Source organism: Eulemur rufifrons, chromosome 4, assembly GCF_041146395.1.
Source record: "Eulemur rufifrons isolate Redbay chromosome 4, OSU_ERuf_1, whole genome shotgun sequence".
Lineage (NCBI taxonomy): Eukaryota > Metazoa > Chordata > Mammalia > Primates > Lemuridae > Eulemur > Eulemur rufifrons.
Window position 1 is genome coordinate 73,849,340 of NC_090986.1, and position 22,909 is coordinate 73,872,248.

Here is a 22,909-nt window from a genome sequence, read left to right on the forward strand (position 1 = left end):
CAGCTACTCGGGAGGCTGAGGCGGTAGGATCGCTTAAGCCCAGGAGTTTGAGGTTGCTGTGAGCGAGGCTGACGCCACGGCACTCACTCTAGCCTGGGCAACAAAGCGAGACTGTCTCAAAAAAAAAAAAAACTTACTAAAGTTACTATAGAACTTTGCAATATATCAGTAGGTAAAAACGTTCAATAAATGGTAATAGGATATTTGATTGTCAGTATAGAAAAAGATTTTTAAAACCCTACCTTACCATCATTCACAAAAATAGTTTCTAGATGGATAAAAGACTACATAAAAAAAACTAGAAGAAAATGTAGAATTTTTTTTATAATTTCAGGGAATGCATAAAACAGTGGGAGAGAAATGGAGGACTTGAAGAAACAGATTTTTGTTTTGTTTTTGTCTGTTTTATAAAACTATTGTGGATATTTACTGTAGTAGGCTGAATAATGTCCCCCCAAGATGTCCATGTTCTAATCCCTAAAACCTGTGTGTATGTTACCTTGCATAGTAAAAGAGACTCTGCAGATTTGATTAGGTTAAAGATTTTGAGATGGGAGGACTATACTGGATTATTTGAGTGGGCCCAATGTAATCACAAGGGTTCTTAATAAGGGGGAGACAGGAGTATCCGAGTCAGAGATATAAGGACCAAAAGCAGAGGTCAGAAAGGAGAGAAGATGCGACTCTGCTGGCTTTGACGATGGCAGAAGGGCCTGTATGCCAAGGTGTGCAGCTGGCCTTTAAAAGCTGGAAAGGCAAGGAAACATTCTATAGAGCCTCCTCCAGAAGGAATACAGGCCTACCTATACTTTGTTTTTAGTCCAGTGAAATGGATTTCGTGCTACTGACTTTCAGAACTGTAAGACAAATTACTGTTGTTTTAAGCTACCAAGTTTGTGGTAATTTGTTGTAGCAACCATAGAAACTAATAAATGTATCATAGTTTAAAGAGAAATGGGCAGAGATTTCTTTTTTCCTCTCCCTACTTTTTGAGGAGGAGATCTCAATTTAAACTCTAGAGGAAAGATTTATTTCTTTATATAGGTCTCTATTCTTAATTCAAGGACTGTTTAGAGAGTGAAGTGCCCTAGTAATAACGTGGTTTCAGGGTAAGGGTATACAAAGACACTCAGTAAGGAGGTAAAGGGTTCATGCTCAGATTTTTTTTTGAAAATCACTTTTAAATGCACATGGATGTATTAAAGCAAATAATATGCAGTTCTTAGAAAATTTAAGAAATAAACCATGGAAATGAACTCTCTTGTAGGCCTGTCTTTGGGAACAGGGTTCACCTGTTCCTTAAGTGAGAAATAATAAGCACAGAGTACATTGGTTATTCATGATCATATAATATTACCCTAAAACTTAGTTAAAAGCAACATTTGTTGCATCACAGGTTCTGTGGTTAGGAATCTGGGTATGATTAGGTTAGCTGGGTGCCTCTGGTTCAAGGACTAACAATGCTGTGGTCAAGGTGTTGGCCAGGGTTCTGGTCTGAAAGCTTGATTTGGGAAGGGTCTGCTTCTAAGAGCTCTCACAAGATTGTTGACAGAACTCAGCTACATTGCATTGAAGACCTCAGTTCCTTGCTGGCTAAAGGCCTCCCTCAGTTCTTTGCTACTTGGGCCTCTCTCCATTTGCAAGGCTGCTGGTTTCTGTCAAAGTGAGAGAGAAAGCACGAAAGCCCAAGTCTAAGACAGAAGCCGCCGTTTTTTCTTGCAATCTCAGAAGTGATATCACCTGTGTCGTATTCTATTCTGTAGAAACTAGTGACTAAACCCAAGCACACTCCAGGGAAGGATATCATAAAAGGGTGTGACTACCAGAAGGCAGGGATCACTGTAGGCCGTTGGTTTGGGGCTTAGGTAGATGCCTTATATTGGCTCTCCCATTAGTACCTGTGTAACTCAGATGGCCTAACTTCTAAAATTATTTTTCTTCCCAGATTTGTTTAATATCAAATTATCAGGGTTGTTGTGAGGATTAAATGAGGGCATAGATGTATATAAAATGTTTGGAGCCAGGTTCAGTGGCACACGCCTGTAGTCCTACCTACCTGAGGTGGGAGGATTGCTTGAGCCCAGGAATTTGTGACCCACCTGTGCAACAGAGCGAGACTCCATCTATTTAAAAAAAAAAACAAAAAGTTTGGCACATAATAGGTTCTCCAAAAGATAGCTATTGTTTTGAAAAAATAATAGTGGTCACTGAGGCCAGAAATGATTTTTCTTTTTTCTTTTTTTTTTGAGACAGTGTCTTGCTCTGTTGCCCCGGATAGAGTACCGTGGCATCAGCCTAGCTTGCATTAACCTCAAACTCCTGGGCTCAAGTGATCCTCCTGCCTAAACCTCATGAGTATCTGTTGCTACAGGTGTGCACCACCATGGCTGGCTAATTTTTTCTATTTTTGGTAGAGATGGGGTCTTGCTCTTGCCTCAGGCTGGTCTCTACCTCCTGAGCTCAAGCGATACTCTGGCCTCGTCCTCCAGAGTAGTGCTAGGATTACAGGTGTGAGCCACCACGCCTGGCCTGATTTTTTTAAAATTAGATGTTTGATTTATTCATGGTCCTAAATTTTGACATTCTGAGGATCCATTTTATTAATAGTACCTGACTTAGCTTGAGAGAGTTCTGATACAATCTGGCTATGAGAATTTTGAAAATACTAGTGTTGTTGAGGAACTTATTTTTGGTTCATATGTTTAGTATAACATCAGATATCCTTAGATTTATATAGGTACTTTTTAAAGTCCCTAAAGTAAAGCTTCATAGTTTGAAGTAATTCAGGGCATTTGAAAAAGATGCATGAATAGTCTGTGCTTTCTGGGAGGGAAAGTTCTTTCCAAGCTAAACTTACACACTATAGGTATGATTTATATATTTAAGAAGATATTCTTCATAGATGTTTGTTCATGTTTGATGTTGATGTGGTTTGATTATATAAATTGATTTACTGTGCCTTCCCTGTCTTTTTTTTTAATTCTAGAGACTTTAAATCATTCCTTGAATACAAAAACTACTATAGTCATGAAGTATGGTATTATTAACATCTTAAAAATCATCTGCTAGTAAAGTATAATTGAGTAGGGGAAAAAAGGAAGCATTGGGTATCTAGGAAAGGTGATGTCTGGATTTTTGGTATTGTTGAATATAATTAGGTATCAGATGGATTATGATCAAAATCTCCTTTTAGGTAATTGAACTTTGATTTAGAATGCTAATATCAAGGCATTTCTATATTCTAGGTTATGTGTGTAAGCAGATAAGATGCCAAATATGTTAGATGTATATATTTTGGAAAAATCATGGCTGCTTAAAAAAGAAATCCAACTCCAGTCCCCCAAAGAAGCAAACAACTCAGACTATTAACTTTCATTTGGTTTGTCTGAAGTCATTTGAACAATAATTCTGAAGTGGAAATACATATTTTAAATTGTTTTATTTTGATACATATGATTTTATTTTTATTATAAAACATGCTGTTGACCCTCTATATCTGTAGGTTCCACATGGATTCAACCAACCATGAAAATATTTGAGAAAAGAAATTGCATCTATATTGAACATGTACAGACTTTTTTCTTGTCATTATTCCTTAAACAATATAATATAACAGCTATTTGATATTTACATTGTATTAGGTATTATAAGTAATCTAGAGATAATTTAAAGTATACAGGAGGATGTGCATAGTTTACATGCAAACAGCCATTTTATGTCAGAGACTTGAGCACCTATGGAATTTGGTATCCGGGGGTGGTCCTGGAACCAATTCCCCATGGATACCAAGGTATGCCTGTATATGATTTTATTGTTAATATAAGCTGAAAGGACAGATGACATGTTTTTCATCTTAATAGTTGAAATCCTTCTCACTACTTTTTCTTGAATCATCCCAGGCCAATATTCTTTTACTTTCAATCCCTTCTACCATCTTCCAACACCACCCCCGCCCCCAACTCTTACCCCAAAATTATAGAATGGTATCCAGTTGCCTAATGGCTAAGGCAGAGGAGTAAAACAAAATACTTTGTGTTGTTATTGTTGGATCCAAATCATTATCTTCCTGTGTTTTCTCTGTTTTAGCACACTCCCAATCTCTTTCATGAGTCATTGGTTTTGAGAATTCTCTGACCCTCTGAACGCTTGTGAATATCACCATTGCTTGTAAATTTAAGTTGGTGTCACATTTTCAAAACAAATCTTAGGGCGGGTACAGTGGCTGATGCCTGTAATCCTAGCACTTTGGGAGGCCCAGATGGGAGGATTGCTTGAGGTCAGGAGTTCGAAACCAGCCTGAGCAAGAGTGAGATCCTGTCTCTACAAAAAAATAGAAAAATTAGCCAGGTTTGATGGTGCACCCCTGTCGTCCTGTCTTCTTGGGAGGCTGAGGCAGAAGGATCTCTTGAGCTTAGGAATTCGGGGTTGCAGTGAGCTATGATGACACCACTGCACTCTAGCTGTGTGTGGCAACAGAGCAAGACCCTGCCTCCAAAAAAAAATTTTTTTTAAATAAAAAGTTTTTGACATTGGCTGTTAATTATGTAGATTTAGGTGTGAAGTGGTATTTGAAAACTGAAAGCTTTTTAAGGTTGTTCAGCTCTTGTGGCATTCTATTTGCAATATACTTACAGGTAAGTATCAGAAATTCATTTAATAACCTTTCCTGTGTGGTTTATTCCTAATGGTTATAGATTTTATAAATGGCACTTTTATGATTTCTTTTATTAACAGAATTCTGCTTGGTCAGAGTCGTGATGGCATTGTGTTCAGCACTGATGACTATTTTCGCCATCAAGATGGGTACAGGTATAATGTTAATCAACTTGGTGATGCCCATGACTGGAACCAGAACAGAGGTTTGTTTTGGGCCAAGTCTCCTGGGATAGAATATTTGAGTATGAGTCAGAAGACCTAGGTTTTATTCTTGACTTAGATTTTTACCAGCTAAATGACTTTGGCAAGCCATTTAAATAGCTTTGAGACCCAGTTTCTTCATCTGTTAGAGGTGGTGATAATTATACTTACGTTTCCTAATTGGGGTTGTGTAAAGCAGAGAACTTAGATAAAACATTTTGTGAACTATAAATAGTGTGCCAATACAAGCTGGTAAAATATTAGAGTTTTGGGATATTTTGATAGGCTTTATTTTACACCTCATGAGTAAATTCAGAGAACTCTGGTAGTGTTATGTATTCCCGAAGTATTTCCCTGAGAATAATGCTAATGTTTTCCAAGGCTTAATGGCCGTGAATATTAGAAGTTTTTTCTCGTTGATGTTGCTCTACAAGAAACCTACTTAATAGATTTTTAGAGGACATTGCTCAATTTCTGTTCATCATTAATAGGAGTTTCTTAACCTAGGCTGCATATTTGGATCACTTAGGGATCTTTTAAAAAAAACTTATGTCTGGGCCTCAGCCTCAGAGATTCTGGTTAATTGATATGGAGTGGGGCCTAAGCACTGATGATTTTTGTTTTTTGTTTTTGGAAAGTTCTTCAGATGGTTCTAATGTGCAGTCTGAATTGAAACCTATTGATCTAGAAGTTTAAATAAATGTGTATGCTATTTTTTTGAAGATGAATACATTGATGATTAAATAGCTTTTATGATGAAAAATTTTAAACCTAGATTAGAGAGAGTATAATGAATGTCATAAACCCATTACCAGAATTATCTGTTATCAAGATTGTGACATAAGGGCTTTATCCTTTTTGTTTTTATCTCCCTTCCTTTTTATTATAATTTGCTGAAGTATTTTAAAGCAAATTCTAGACCTCATATGTTATACATTTCAAATTAACCTTTTTACTTAATCACATCTTATTTAACTGCAATGCCATTATGACACATTTAAAAAAAGATACCTACTTCCTGTTTATTAGTTCTGGAAAAAAAAAAGATACTACTTCCGTGGCATCATGTTACCTAGTCTGTAATTTAATTCCCCCTATTGTCTTAAAAAGGGGAAACAGATCCTCAAAATACATTTTGTTTTATGTTTCTTTTAATTATATTAATCTATAACAGTTTCCCTTCTTTTAACCTTCATCCTGTTAGCTTGTTGCAGAAATGAGGTCATTTGTACTATAGAATGTTACATATTCTGTAGTTTTCTGTTTGCTTCCTACTGGTAACCATTTAACTTGCTCTTCTTACTCCTGTATTTTCTGTGAATGGAAATTTGCTCTAGACTGGAGGCTTGATTCAGTTCAACTTTTTTTGTGTTTTTTTGGCAAGCAAATATTTAGTTGTCCCACTCTTAGTGGTGGTAACCTTAGTGAGTAGCTTCACAGGAATGGCCTGCTCCCTCTGTTATCAAGTTCCCTGTCAACCGTGTATCTGATGGTTTTACCCAACCATAAATTGTTTCCTGAGTCAGTTATTTCATTAAGAGTTGCAAAATGGTCATTTTTAGGTCCATTGTTCCTTCCATGTTTAATAGCTAAAATTCTTCTATAATGAATTTTCTCTCAACTAAAGCTACTAACTAGGGTTGCCCTAAAGGGTAGTATATACAAGAAAAAAGTATAAGTGTTTTTTCTTTTAATTGTCAATTAGAGTAAGAAATATCAGTGAGGATATTTCTGAGCAAAAAGTTTTCATCCTAGGCCGGGCGCGGTGGCTCACGCCTGTAATCCTAGCACTCTGGGAGGCCGAGGCGGGTGGATCGCTCAAGGTCAGGAGTTCGAGACCATCCTGAGCAAGAGCGAGACCCCATCTCTACTAAAAATAGAAAGAAATTATCTGGCCAACTAAAAATATATATAGAAAAAATTAGCCGGGCATGGTGGTGCATGCCTGTAGTCCCAGCTACTCGGGAGGCTGAGGCAGTAGGATCGCTTAAGCCCAGGAGTTTGAGGTTGCTGTGAGCTAGGCTGATGCCATGGCACTCTAGCCCGGGCAGCAGAGCGAGACTCTGTCTCAAAAAAAAAAAAAAAAAAAAAGTTTTCATCCTATTAAAGTTCATAGTTGTTTTTTTTTTTTTCTTTTTCTTTTTTCTTTTCTTTTTTGAGACAGAGTCTCACTCTGACACCCTGGCTAGAGTGCACTGGCATCAGCCTAGCTCACAGCAACCTCAAACTCCTGGGCTTAAGCGATCCTCCTGCCTCAGCCTCCCAAATAGCTGGGACTATAGGCCCATGCCACCACACCTGATTAATTTTTCTACTTTTAGTAGAGATAGGGTCTTGCTTTCCCTCAGGCTGGTCTCGAACTCCTGCGCTCAAGAGATCCTGCTATATCAGCCTCCCAGAGTGCTAGGATTATGGGCTTGAGCCACTGTGCTCGTCCTCTTTTTTGATTTTTTAAAATGCCATAGAACATTGTTGCCTAAATCAAATAATGATAGTATTATAATTCTAAAAATGTTTGGAGTTATGTTTGGCCTAAAGGGGAACAAGATTAGGTGAAAAAGGGAATGAAAAAAGACAGAACTATTATACCTTTTGTGGACTAGGAAATTTGTGTGGGGCATTTTTTCTCTTTGCAATACTAATGTAGAATATTTCATTAAAATGTTTATGCCATGTCAATTATGTTGATTGTACTTGTTGAACAGAATAATGGTGTCTGGATAAACTGTTGGATTTTTTATCAGTATAATAAATATAGATTTGGATACCTTTAAATGCCAGGCACCATTCTGGGAAAATCTATCTGCCCCATGTTTATTATTAGAAGAATCTAAATTAATTTTAGAACACTTATAAATTGAAAACATCTCCAAAGTGTCATTCTTCTCTTTCTTAGAGTATTATAATAGTTACTTTGTTTATGAAAACTACTCTCATTATTTGGGTAGTCAAACATTGTTTACTTAGGAGCTCCATTCTTCTGGAGTGCACTGGACTGTGGTATTAGATGATGATTATTTATGAAAAGAGGATACTCTCCCCATTCCTGCAAATCTGAGATTTATTTGGTTAATAAGCTCCTTTTCTAGAACACAACTCATTGGATGTTTGAGCCTAACTATCAGACATTGGATAATGGTTTCCATAAGTTTTTTTTTTTTTTAATGGAAAATTTGATCCCTATGATTGGATGAGATGATAGCATCATGCTCCTTGCACTAATGGATGGTAGTAACCTATTCATGACCCACATTCTAGATTTCTTTTGGTATTTAGAGACATCTTCTCCCAAAAATATATTCCACTATGGTCATTATTCTAACTGACCTTTAGAATTGTATTTTAGACATCCATATAAATGTTTTCATTATGTTGAACTTAGTGGAATTCTTGGTTGAATTCTAAGTCCTGAGAAAATTTCCTCATCTTTGCTTTTTGTCTCAGCCTTTTAAATTTTATCAAGTCTTCTTAATCATAATCATTTTTCTTGTTTGGTATACGTAGGGGGTATATACACTCCTGTCATTAACACTGGTGGCTCTCTGTGACAATGATTCTCACCTTATAGTAGAAAAGATGGCATTGGGATAGGGAGATAAAGTTTAGAAAAGTTCCTTTTTACCTCAGCTCCCAATTTGAGGATCATAGTCCTGAGACATCTCCCCAAAGTCAGTTGAACTGTGGTATTTAGCTATTTGGTATATAAAGTTTTGATGGTAAGTAATGATAAATCCATAACTTTTTAAAATATAAACCTTTGTTTCTTCAAAACCGTTATTTGTACATTGTAGGAAATTAGAAAATACAGATAAACATGAAATGCAGATATTCCCACCATCTACAGATAACTACTTTTAATATCTTAGTAAATCTTCCTAGCTCTGTATTTTGACCTAAGTAAGATCATATTTAACTATTGTCGTGTAACTTGCTGTTTTCATTTAACAATCTCCGTCTTTCTGTGTCAATAAATTTTCATCTCTTCTCATGCTCAGCCCATATTCAGATGTAACTTGTTCCTTTATCTCCTGTATTTCCCATAAATGAAAGGTAGCTCTAGACTCAAGGCTTCCTTTAAGTTTAATAAAATGTCCCCAAAATGTCTTTTACAATCAGTTTGTCAAAACTAGTATCCATTCTGGAGAATACACCTGGCATGTGGTTATGTCTCCTTAATTCCCTTTTAATCTAGTGGAGTTCTTTTTTTTTTTTTCTTAATGGAACTGACTCAAGATTGCACAGTTTTAAGTACAGAGATGTAGTAAATTTCCTCATAATGAATGTTTAAAACTTTATTTTGTGTATTTTAACCTAATAATTCTAGTTTTTGTTTTTATTTTTTAAATTTATTTTTTATTTCAGCAAAACAAGCTATTGATCAGGGGAGATCTCCAGTTATAATAGACAACACTAATACACAAGCTTGGGAAATGAAACCGTACGTGGAAATGGTAAATATGAAATATGAGAGAGTTTTCATTTTTTATACTTTTCAATTTTTTTATGTTCTGAAATTTTGGTCACTTTGATCTTGATTATTAAAACATTTGTCCTTGTTTTCTAAAGAAGTTTGTTGGTTTGCTTAGTTTTTAAAAAACTATGGATGGTGCTTAGTAAGGAATAAGCTCATCTTGTTAGTTTTATCTGACCTGGAGAATAGTAATTGGAATTTGTCCAGTTAAGTAGTCTTAAAATTTTTATAAACCATATTATTTTATAAAGTAACATTTTTCTTGGTTGAGAAAATTTGGAAGTATTGTCTAAATGAAATTTATATCTGTCTGCCTTCTTTTTACTTTAAGAAGTGTTCTCTGGGTTTTTGTCTTTTCCTTTCCTTTGTATAGGCCATAGGAAAAGGATACAGAGTAGAGTTTCATGAACCTGAAACTTGGTGGAAATTTGATCCTGAAGAATTAGAAAAGTAAGGCACTTGAATTTTTATTGAATCCTTATCTTTTTTTTTTTCCTTTGTGATGTCCTGCATCATTTTACAGTTTATTGAATGCTAGTGTAGGTCCTAGGAACTTTGAGGGTAAAATTAGGACTTTTCCCTCTGGTTTTTGGCCAGGCCACTTCTCTGCATTATCCTTCCACCTTCTTCTCATTTCCATTTTAGGCCCCATCACTTTTTTACCTTGTGCTTCCATCTTTCTCTCTCTTTTTCATCTTTACAACTACAGGTCCATAATCCCATAGCAAGATCCTTGGAATCGGTGTGTTTTGGAATTTAGGTGTTTTTGAATTTTAGAAAGGTACCATAGTGCATATATACCTAATCATTTAATGCCCCTTCCAGAGTTTGGGACAGCATGTCACAATCAAACATCTTAGTATTTTTGCAGCAGATCACGACTAGTCAGCTAAGTAAATAAGATTCTGCATAATCTAACATCAATTCTGAGGAGGTTGTGCTTTCAAATGAGTACAGATCTGGATAGGTTTTGCTGCATATGAGTCAGCAGAAAACTGAGTTTTCAGAGCTATTGGATTTCAGAACTGGTGCTGATAGATTGTGGACTTGTATTATTGTCAGCCCTGCTCTTTCATTTGTGTTTATGCTTTTCCCCTTCTGTCACTGCTTTTCCTGGCTATGACTCTTTTCTTTCTTCACTTTCACTCTTCCCCTCTTTTTGGTAACAACTTTATTGAGATGTAATTCATATACTTACAATTCACCCATTTAAAGTATACAATTCAGTGTTTTCGGTATATTCACAGAGTTGTGCAACGATCACAACCCCTTTTTTAAGCCACCGTCCCCCTCCCTCGTGCCCCTGCACTTCAGTTTGCCCTCTTCTAGCTTCAAGCTGTTATTCTGTGTATGGGGTCCAACTAATATAATTCTTTCCCCCTTGCCTTTCATTCTTTGGCCACTTTCTCTCTCTTTCTGATTTGCATGCTGTATGTTCATTTATAGATAGATAAACTGATAGATTTATTAGTATTAATGTCTATTTTGTTTGCCTGCCTAGCTGTGTGTATGTGTATCCACCTGAGGTGGAAGAGACAGAAGTTTACTCTGATATTTGAGTTATGCTAAATAAATGAATGATGAAACTGCTATACAGTTATGGCTTCTTTTACATTTGAGGGACTGTTGAAATTTATTATTTTCTTAATATAAGTGACTTTACATAACAAAGCCAGCTTAACTGGTATCTGGCATAGTTTGATTTTTGAAAAGAATTGAATTGAATCATTAATTTTGACATCTTATTGGTTTAGTCATATCTTGTGAATTTTCAACCTTGGATCTGTGGGTTTGTTTTTTTTTTTGTTTGGTTTTTTTTTTTTGCTTTCTCGTGTGTGTAAGCATCAGATTTGAAAAGTAAACATTACTTTGTGGCTTTTTTCTGGGAAAGATGAGTTAGCATTAGTACATCTAGAACTATAGTATTAAATGTAAAATATGTTTCTGTGTGTTTTGTCACGTCCAAGTCAAGTTACAGAAAACTATGAGGGTAAAATAAATTGTCAAAAGTTCTTTGAAGGTCAAGAATAAATTTTAAACCACTTTTTGTTGTCATATAAACTCACATACAGAAAAGTACATAAAATATAAATGTACAACTTAAAGTTCTTACAAAACCAATACACGTTTAGCTATCACTCACGTCATGGGAACGTGACCAGCACCTCAGAAACTCTTTGCATTCCTCTTCCTATTCCCATTTACCTTTCATTCTCTAAAGGTAACCACTGTTTTTCCTTGGTAATCATAATCACTTTCTTACTTAGTTTTACCATAATGTCTGTTTTTTTTTTTTTTTTTTTTTTTTTTTTTTTTTTTTTTTTTTTTGAGACAGAGTCTCACTCTGTTGCCCAGGCTAGGGTGAGTGCCGTGGCATCAGCCTAGCTCACAGCAACCTCAAACTCCTGAGCTTGAGCGATCCTCCTGTCTCAGCCTCCCGAGTAGCTGGGACTACAGGCATGCACCACCATGCCCGGCTAATTTTTTTTATATATATTTTTAGCTGTCCATATAATTTCTTTCTATTTTTAGTAGAGATGGGGTCTCGCTCTTGCTCAGGCTGGTCTCGAACTCCTGAGCTCAAACGATCCGCCCACCTCGGCCTCCCAGAGTGCTAGGATTACAGGCGTGAGCCACCGCGCCCGGCCAATGTCTGTTGCCTTAATGTTATAGTTCAATTTTGCCTTTTATCAAACTTTTATATATATAAAAATAGAATCATACAGTATGTTTTCATTGTGTCTAGTTTTTTTTCACTCAACGTGATATTTGTGAGAGATGTCCAAATTGTTGTCTCTACTAATAATTTTGTATTGATAATAAATTTTAAAAATACAAGAGGAACTGTCATAAAATAAGTTTTAAAATGTAATAAATATTTTATGTGGATTTTTGTAAGTCCTGGAAGTCCACTCAATCCTTGTATAATTCTTAAAGTAGTGTCTAATAATGTTTGATTTTTGTCATTAAACGAGGGAGGGATATATAGTCAGGTTCAGTGACTAGGTAGTTCTGTGTGAAGAAGATATCATTAACATTTGGCTATGATTTATGGTGTCTTTAAACCTTTAAAAAACATTGTTAAAAACTTTTTATATAAAATGTGGGTAAATGAAATATATCTTCTAATGTTTATTTGCAAAATATAATTTAGAATCTATATGCTGTTCCTCTGAAACAGTTTAATCTTTAAGCCTACACATTCTAAAAAAAAGATTTACAATCCTTTTCTTTTTTGGTAGGAGGAATAAACATGGTGTGTCTCGAAAGAAGATTGCTCAGATGTTGGATCGTTATGAATATCAAATGTCCATCTCTATTGTAATGAATTCAGTGGAACCATCACACAAAAACACGCAAAGACCTCCTCCTCCACAGGGGAGACAGAGGTGGGGAGGCTCTCTAGGCTCACATGAACAAGTTTATGTCGCAAATAATCATTAAGTTGGCTATTTTCAGCTAACACATTTGTTTTTTGCCCTTGAGAAAAATTAGTGAGACTGTCTTGAAATTTAAATAGTTTCAAATAAAAAAAAAAACCTACGTTGCCTCACAAAGGATGTTCCCAGCAAGTTGTTTAAAGTGTAAATAAAAATTATATAAAATTGTATTTTAAATGTTTTTATAATCTTTTGTTGTAATACTTTTGGCTGTTATGAAAACACCTGAGTAGTATAGTGGGTAGGAACTAGGATGTTTTTCTACCATTGATTTTTAAACTAATTTTATCTATTTTGTAGATAATGTTGAACAGTTTTTTTATAGTTCATACCTAAATCTAACTTTTCATAAAACTTTAGTATTTTTCCTTCACTATCTTAAATATGCAAGAAATACTAACTTGTTATAGGGCACCTTAGTTGATTCTCCTATTCATTATACAGGTAAAATTGTATTTCAGCTAATTCATCTGTGTGACAAAATTATTTTTAAGCTATAATCAGCATATCACATAGTTCAAACAAATTCCCCAGCAAAGGTAGACAGTAGGTATATCAATCACCTGGGGAGTTTTCTCCATAATGTACATATTCATCATGTAATACATACACATTCCTCATCCTCCTTCTCAAGCCATCTCCCTACCCCCATGCACTTGTAAGTTCTGGAAAGGATAAAGAGGCAAGGCACTGTGTAGTTAGAAGAAACTTCTCAGGTGATTCTAATAATGTTTCACTATGTATTCAATTTAATGCACTATAATTCTAATATAAAAATATTTTGGACAGCATTGGTAAGATTTGTCCTATGGAATATTATGTTTCTTCTAGTACTAATTTTTCTAAAGAGCCAACTGTAATTTTCTCACTGGATAGTTTTCTTTATTAGATTGTGTTTCTTTACTTAGAATTAAAAAACTGAGATGGAATTCATTTCACAGGCCTTGTAATTCATCCCTGTCTTCAAACAGAGCTTTACCTGGACTATCCTAGATAATTAAGCATTTCTTTTTGCAACATGAGGAAAGAAACACTACTGCCTCTTTTAATACCTTTCTTCCCAGTGTTGTATAGAAAATGTTTCTTTAATCTTTGCTTTCATTTGCTCTTTTTTTAGGAAAAAGACCTCAGCTAATTACAATGCTATTTAATCATTATGATTCTTTATATCTTTTCATAAATATTTCACGGCCTTTAAACTTTCTCCCAAACAAGCCCATCATGAATCCCATGATCTTTCTCTGTTGTTTTAAAATCTTTTGCTGTTCTTTCAACTTTAAATATTCTCTCATATATTACTTTTTAAAGTTGTGAGGCTTAAAACTAGATTCAGTACTCCCAACAAGGCCTTTTTACATTGCCTTTAGTGAAGTAAGAATATGATTTCTATTTATTTGTACTATTTAGTTCTGTTTACATTTGAGTAAGTATTACCTTTATCTTGTTTAATATGTGTGTGTTTGTATACATTTGTTCATCTGAACTAAATCTGATGTAGGAATATGCTAACTCATGTTTTGTGTGTAAATGTATATATATTTTATATACTTATGTCTTCATCTGTTTTCAGTATTTCACAGTAATACTTGTTGGTATCTGGACTTGTGTTTTCAAGTATTTTATTATGTAAATTAGCACCGTTTGAAAATTATACAAAAGGATTTAATTTTGGGACAGATGACACAACGCTTAGATATATTATGTGTCCCTTTCCCTCTGTCTTCATAAACTTCACTTAAGCGTAATAGTACTGTAAATCTATAGTTTTCTGAATAACTCTTAACCAAATTTGTTTTGAGGAAGTAACTTTGAGGAGAAACAGATTATGAGGAAGCATGTTCATATTAAGCCTGAAATAAATTTCTAGATTTATTTCAGATTCAACTTCATCTCCTAGTACTTCTGAGAAATAAAAATCATTGCGAGATCGTTAATCATTACCAATTAATTTTTTCACCCCCCCCACCAATTAATTTTTAAAATTATAGATGCTAATGGAGGCAAGGAAACTAACATTGTGACTTTCAGTTTTTTTTAAGGTAGAAAAATAGTTAATAGTTTCCCCAAGCATTGTGGCTAATTTAAATTTAGTTTTTTTTTAACAATAACAGAATGGAGGAATGAAAATGTAGTGAAAGATACCAAAATCACTATTTTACATCATTGCTTGGTGTTAAAAATCTATGAAATGTGACATTTACCAATTTCTCATCAAAATTTTCTTTCTATTGAGATAGTCTTTTTTTTTTTTTTTTTTTTTTTTAAAGAGATGGTATTTGACTATGTCCCCCAGGCTGGACTTGAACTGGGCTCAAGTGATCTTCCTGCCTCAACCTCCTGAGTAGCTGGGACTACAGGTGCCATGGCACTGGCCTGGCTATGGTCTCAATGGAATACACCCCACACCCACTGCTACACCCCATTCTAACCTGATTTCCATCACAAAGAATGAAGTGGGCATTAGCCATCATATTTAACTAAGATGGAATACATCTTCGTTAACTAGAATACAGCTTCTAATTTGGTTCAGTAAGATTAATATTTAGGGTTCTTTTTCATAGGCTTAGTGTAAAAATTTCTTTTCCTTTTTGATAAACAAATTTATAGTTTTCTATATGTCTTAATCCTGTTAGTAAAAATTCTTATGTAGTAATTAAGTTGAACTTTTGGTATTGCTTTAATTATGTAATCTTTATTTTCAGTATTCACCTTTCTAAAAGAAAATGTTTGTTTTTTTATATTTTTCTGTTTTAAAGTAAGATTATTTACGAAAGATTAGGCTGTATTTTTTTGTTGGAGTGATAAGTTTGATTTAAGTATTTGAAGTTTGCTTATCTCTTTTCTAATTAATCAATAGATTCTGGAAAATTTCATTTTTACATATAGATAAAGTTTTGAAAGTTTATGATTCCAGAGATTATGAAATGTTTGTTTTGACTATACTTGAATTTTTTTACTGCAGAAATGTCTGATTTTCTGAGAGTAGTTTTCTAAGTATTTATAAAGAAAATTGATGGTATTCTCTTTGGAAAATGTTGAGGAAATGTAGTTGCTATATGTTTTTTAGTGCCTTTACCTGACAGATTTTCCAGTGTTTATTGAAGTTTAAGGTAGTATTCTGACATGAATGTAATAATTAATAAGGGCTAAAGTTGTATTGTTGCTTTTTGGTTCTTTTACATCTGCAGCCCACATTGAATAACACCTTAGTCTATAATCGTAACAAAGTATTAGATTAGTTTTGTTACAGTGCCCATTCAGAATAAGTAATTTGGTGGCAACAGACAGAGTATGTTGAGTTAGTGGTTTTTAGAATTAAGTTTTAGGGGCTACAATTTGTAAATAAAATTTTTTTCCGTTAAAACTGTTAGCTGTATCTTTGTAAATTTACTGGGAAGGAGAGATTTATTAAGGATTAATGAGTATCCTATTTGGTGATGGTTTTCTTTCTCAAGTTAAATAAGATGGCATACCAATTTTTATTTTATTTTTTAAATTAAGGTACCATTAGAACAATTTGCTTCCCTGTATGTATACCATATTTTTCTCCTTACCCTGTCCTTAGGATGGTAAGAAGTAGTATTAAGTTTGTTGCAATAGATCCTGAAAAAGGAGAGATTAGTGATTGTCTTGTGTGTCTTCTTACTCCTTTTTTACTTTGCAAAGCAGTGTTTAGTTTGATTGGATTTAGTTGATTCAAATTGCCAAATCTTTTAAGCCTAAGAAATTTTCAATTTTGCATGGTTTGTAAATTTCAGAGCAAACCTTGAATAGTTTATAATTATGATTATCTGCAACTAAGTTAATAGAACTTTTAAAAGAATGGTTACAATTTATATTCAATATCTCAGACTACACTGAATGGCATAATTTTTGTAACAGAATATACATGTGCATAAGCAGTAATTTTGACTGTCTCCTGTGGAAATTCTTTATACATTGTCGCTATCAAATTGTGCACAGGAACAAGAGGGAAGGAGTAGCACAAATAACTCTTTGAAAAGAAAACCTTAACAGTAAATAGAGAGTTTTTCTCAATTCTAGAAGTTGGCTGTGTGTGTTGGATTGTTTTAATTGACTTTTTATACATTTAATAGAAGTTCATTTTAGTTATTCATATTAGAAATAACCTTTTTCTTCCTTTTCCTCCTGACAAATTTTGCTCTGTGAAGGATAACTGTGACACATTCCAGGTGTGATAATTATAATAATTACATATTATAATACACTTCCCAGTAAAAAAATCTGTTAATTTCAGTAAGCTATCTTAGATTCCAGTAGGAAAAAAATAGATTATTTTATGTAACATGGACACAACCATAGTCCCCTAATCTTAGAACTAGAGACAGTCACATTAGCAAGCCTTATACCTGCTTTGGTGAGTAACTCAAGACTTCATGTGGGAGTATTGGTCCACTTGTTAGTATTTCCATTTTTTTTTAAAAAATTGAACTACTTTTTATAAATTAATGGGAAGATCTTAAGATTTTGAGAGGAGCTATTGGGCTGTTTGCCTCTCAAGTTTGTTATTAACTAAGGAAAAACACAATGATCTGTTCATTGATGGTTAAAATTGTGTTCAAGTTTAGTAGAGTCCATTGAGATATACTTTATTATTTGAATTATTTTCTTTTGCAGTTTTAAATGTGTTTTCAGATAGTACATGTAAAATTAAAGTTTTACCTTGAGGGTTAGTTCATCTACAGCTAGTAATTATTACAATAATTGTACAACTTTCTTACTGTCTCTTCAGTTGTAATTCTGAACTCTTCAGTTTTTGTAGTATAACAAAATGGAAAAAAATTACTTGGGAAGGGATTGTGAGCTCTTCCTTTTTCTGTTATTCTTTTTTCTTCTTTTTTTTTCTGTTTTTCTTAATCTTAGAAATTATGTTTTTTTTCTTTCATAGTCTTTTCCTGTGTATATGTTTTCTTTCTTTCTTGAATCCGTTTTCTGCTCACCTATCTTCCTGTAACTTCATAACATTTTTAATGAAGATGATGAGATGGTAAAACTGACAACACTAGAGATAATCTCTTTCTCCTTCCTATGTTCTACTGACCTCTTTGTTCTTTATGATCCTTATTTAACCAAATTAAGCTTATAGACCACAGCTCTAGTTTCCTGGCCCCTGTGGGTGAGATAGAATTTGGATATGAAAATGCTTGGAAAGATTTATAAAAATCTATTGTGTTAATCATTGGTGGGGAATCTCATAAGCATGGCATAGACTTTGAATGTATGGGTTTGAGAAAAAAATTTTACAATAACTTATCATGATGATGAACTTTAGTTGAAAAAGGAGGGATTAGTGATTGTCTTGTATGTCAGAGTAGTAGCTGGAAATTCACTATTATGGAAATTCACTAATATGTCATGATAAAAGGTTTCCCTTAAAGAACTGAATGATTTTGAAGGAAAGCTGATAGTTATTTATTATTTTGAGTTGAACTTTTACAGGTGGTTCTTTATGTACTGCAATGTTGCTACAAAAAAAATAGGAATTTTACAGCAACAAGCTTTAATTTAATAATCATTTAAATGACTGCTATTTATTTAATGTCTATCAGTGCTAGGCCCCAGTCTAAATGTGATTGTTACAGTCTCTAAATTTTCGTAACAATTCTAAAAAGGTTTTATAAAAAGGAAACAAAAATTTAGGTTAAACAACTTATTTAACATAATTTCTCTAGTAAGAGATGTAACTGGGATTCAAATCTAGGTCAGACATGCTATCTCCACTATATCCTGTATTATCTTTAAGCCACATAGTCATCTTTCTTTTTTAATTTAGTTTTGTTTTAAAGTAGGAAAGACATGCTGGTGAAGAGTTGATTACATCGTTATGGTACCTTTAATTTATGGGGTTAGAAGATAATATATTGGTGTATCAGTGAAGTTGAGTGAAGAAATCTACGTGGCCATTTAGAATTCTATTTTTAAATGTCAGGATTGAAAGAGAAGTTTATAGCATTTAATGTTTAAATGTTTTCTACAAATTATACATAATTATATAATTGATAATCATATTTCAGCAACATTTGAAAAATTGAATTGTTTATGTATGCTGTTGTGCTTTAAGACAAAATTAATTTTAATATTTTATGACTTTAGCAATTGAAATGTGTAGTATTCAATAAATAGATTGTTAAATTATGTAAGTAGGATTTTTTTGCCATGATTAATTTTCAGGCATTATTTCCTAAAATAGGTCAACACTGTTTGTAAGTGGTTCTACTTATTTTTCTTTTATGTCCATTTATTACTTGTGTGCTAGTAGTAGGTGTCATAGAAATTACATCAATTTTCTGAATCTCTGAAGAACTAAAGGAGTTTTTTCTTTATAACAATTAGAAAGATCTTTATTCTTTTATGATGTTTTAAGTTAATTTTCCAAAATTGAAGAACAGTAAAGGAGAGGGTTACTTAAGTTTGCTTTATAAATAATATATTAAATAATAAGACTCTACAGATTAGATTAAGTGCAGAATGAAGAATTTTTACTGTTGGGTATTTGCCTTGCTTTGCTTTAGTTAACTTAAAAAGTTGAAAAACTGGGTCTTATTTGGTTTTTCTTATTCCTTAAGAGTAGTTTGTGTTCGTTTATTGTTTTGAAATGTCCAACCGGAGGTGGAATTTTTGTTTCAAATAGGCAAGATTTCATAAAAAAAGAAAAGGCATTGGTTTCATGAATAGATTAAAATAGTTTTTCAGTTCAGGAAATTGGTAAGCAATATGTAATGGTGTTGAGAGTACAGGAATATAGTTCAGTGTAATGGGCAAAGACACAGTTAAAACATTTCATTTAGAATATAAGTAAATTGTAGTATTTACAGAAATGTGATAGCAGCCCTGGGCTAGACATTTTGAATTAATTAAAAGCAGGGATCTTATCCTTGGTCACAACTGTGTCTTTGGAGCTTTATCCTTTAACAGGATTTTGTAACTGTTTATTGAATATTAGATACATTATTCTCTCTAAAACAACCTTTTGATATCAAAGAAGAGCAACTTTATTGGGCAGTTTGTAATACAGGTTGAGTATACCTTATCCAAAATGGGACCTGAATGTTGTGTTTTGGATTCTAGGGTTTTCTTTTTCTGGATTTTGGAATAGTTCTAGAATGCGTACCAGTTGAGCATCCCTAACCTGAACATTTTAAATGTTCTACTGAGCATTTCCTTTGAGTGTCACGTGGTGCTCAAAAAGTTTCGGATTTTGGCGCTTTTCAGATTAGGGATGCTCAGCCTGTATAGGTAACATGGAGAATGGAGCATGAATTAATTGTGTTTGATATTTACTAGGGGAGATGGTGTCCAGACCAACAGAGAGGAAAGCTCACCCATTTAACTTGGTGTATCTAATGCCATTTCAGAGCCTTTCATTCCAGACTTGACTTTTTTTTTCTTTTTTCTTTTTTTTTTTTTTTTTAGTAACTCATACCTTCTCCCTGTGTTCCAGATTTTAACCTCATGAGTAGTCCTTAGATTTGTGATTTACGATCAAGTAATTAAATCCTGGAATACAGATAAGTAGAGCAAGTCTGAGGCTTTTGATTATCCATTTCTTATAAGGTTTTAAGGTCCTTTTGAGATTATTTTCTAGCGTTTTGCTTTAACACTTTATAGAAGAATTTCTAGACTATCTGAGAAAAATACTCTGGGTATTTTTCCTAATCTTAAAGTGGTACAACAAAAAGTTCATAATCATTTTTCAGAACACTTCTTCCAAAGAACTGTGGTCCTGAGTGTAACTTTTTTTTTAAAAAAAAGAAACAAAAAAAAAACCAAGTGCTTGAATCTCTTTTCAGTTTGAACTTATCTTTTTTCAGCGATAAAGAATAGCTGGTAATGATGCTTATGTTTACATAATTATCCCATATTTGAAAAATACCGTGGTGATTATTTGCCTCTTAAAGCTAAGTAATCTCAGTTTAACTTTCCTTTGGTTATTTTCTTGTCCTACTTTGAATACTTTCCAAATGTCTGTAGGATGATTTTAGTGCAAAGAACACATTATTAGAGTCGGGCAGTCTGAGTTCCACCTGCATTTGTATCCGTCCTGTCTTCTCTGTTATCTGTTTATAGAGGGTGTAGCCCCCTCTGGTCTAAGGTGAATGTCTTCATCTGTACTCTGGACTGCATCATCTCTTTCCTTCTCAGGAAATTTTATATATTGTCAGTATTCCTTCTCTCTGTAATATCAACTTCGACTTCATTCCTGAGTCCGTCTGCTCAGCATTTACACTGATCAGGTCTCCCATCCCTAAATGTTCCTTTTTCTTGACACAACTCATTTGCAACCATACTTCTCTGAAGAGCTGTCTATTACACCCATTTTCTTTTCTTCCTTATCTCTCACTGGTAATATTCAGCCCACTCCAGTTTTAGGTTCTGTCCCTATCGTTGTTCTAAAATTGATTTTTGAGGTCTCCAGAACGTTCCTTTGTATTGTAGAGCATTATTCTCTACTCATCTTATTTGACTACTCAGCAAGCATTTAACTTTTGATTTCCTTAAAATACTTTCCATGGCCTCCTTGACATCATGGTTTTGTTCATATCGCTGTGGCTACTTGTCTATCTCCTTTGCTGCCACCTTCTCCTCTTGGTCTTTGAATTTTAGAGTTCCTTAAGTCTTCTAGAAATTCTTATATGCTTACTCTTAGCTTTTCCCATGTGATCTCATCATTTCTCACGTGGACATGATCTCTCCACTTTTATCTTTGCCACCCTATAATTTTATCCACAGAGCAACTAGAGTAATCTATAATTTAAAATATTTCTTTAAAAATACATAGATATTATCACTCCTTGCTTAAACTCCACATTATCTGGACTTTGACGTCTTCTCTGACCCTGTCGTATACTAGTCTTAATTTACTACAGTCAGTCTATACTGGTCTTTTTGCCTGTTCTTCAGACATGCTAAGCTTGTCCTTTAAGCACTAGCTGTTTTCTCTCCCTGTTGAATGCTTTTTTCCTACTTTTCCTATGTCTAGTGTTTTCTCAACATTCAGGTCACACCTGAGATGTTGACACCACAGAGAGGCTTTCCCTGACTATTCCAATCGAAAGTAGCCCTACCCCATCACTGTATTACATTGTCCTGTTTTCATCATAGCACCTGTAGTTCTGAAGTTATTTATTACTGATTTGTTGGCAGTAGTCCCGAACTACTCTTAGAATATAAGATCAATGAGAACGTGTTTATTTTGTTCATAGCTGTGTACACAAAATCTAAGCCAGTGCCTATGGTGCTGTGGGAGATAATTAAATATTGGTTGAATGGTTTTATATACCCACTGGTTCTATTATCAATATTGACCTCTAAATGTGTTTTCTTTTTAAACCTCTCCTCTGAATTTCAGTCTGTATATTTAATTGCCTACCTGACATTTCCACTTTTAAGTCTGAAAGCCTCCTCCAGTTGAACCTGTGATCTCTCTAAACCTGGGTCTCTAGCATTTCCTAGCACTGTGAATGGATCTACCGTCCATCAGTTTCTATAAGCCAGAATCTTGGGAGTCATCTTTGATGCTTCCTTTCCCCCTCATATTCAGTCTATCAAACGGGTTCTGTGGATTTTGCCACGTGAATATCTCTTGGATCTGTTTCTCCCCTTTTGACTGCCATCATTCAATGAATTTTCACAAAGTGAGCATATCCATATAACTAATACGCAGATGAAGAAATAGAACATTGCTAGTACCTTAGAAGCCCCATGTTCTCTCTCTCTGTCAGAGTGATGTTTTTAAAGTCAAAATATATTCATGCTTAATATCTTTCAGTTGCTTCCCATTGCTCTTAGGATAAAAACCTAAAACCAAAATGTGATAGTTAAGACCCTAGATGATGTCACCGTGCCTTCATATTCGATCTCATGTTTTATTCTCTTCTCACTTTCTGTATCCCAGCCCCTGCTGGCCACCTCTCAATTCCTGGAATATACTGTGCTGGTCCCTCTTCCTGAAAAATTCTGAGTACACACACCCTTTCCATACTTATCCTTCAGAGTTGAGCTCTTCAAGGAAGCCTTTTTGGACATAGCAAGCTTGGTGAGGTCCAAAATACATCTTATATGCTCTCATGTACTTTTTCTTTATTCATTTGTATATGATAATTTCCCTCTATTATTTTTA

At 34.1% G+C, this 22,909-nt stretch overlaps 1 protein-coding gene across 13 annotated transcripts in view; it reads left to right on the forward strand.

The window, feature by feature from the left end:
- LOC138382764 (NEDD4-binding protein 2-like 2) overlaps nucleotides 1-22,909 on the forward strand; it is a 72,890-nt gene that overhangs the window by 6,715 nt on the left and 43,266 nt on the right. For 4 of the 13 annotated variants that reach the window (XM_069467362.1, XM_069467370.1, XM_069467363.1 and 1 more), the window contains 4 exons: nucleotides 4,735-4,859; nucleotides 9,220-9,308; nucleotides 9,702-9,778; nucleotides 12,571-12,717. The exons of 2 other annotated variants lie outside the window; for them this stretch is intronic. In XM_069467362.1, coding sequence (XP_069323463.1) covers nucleotides 4,735-4,859; nucleotides 9,220-9,308; nucleotides 9,702-9,778; nucleotides 12,571-12,717 — 438 coding nt within the window. Of the gene's footprint in view, nucleotides 1-4,734; nucleotides 4,860-9,219; nucleotides 9,309-9,701; nucleotides 9,779-12,570; nucleotides 12,891-22,909 lie in introns of those variants that run through there. 7 more of the 13 variants (XM_069467372.1, XM_069467371.1, XM_069467373.1 and 4 more) reach the window with 4 other exon arrangements.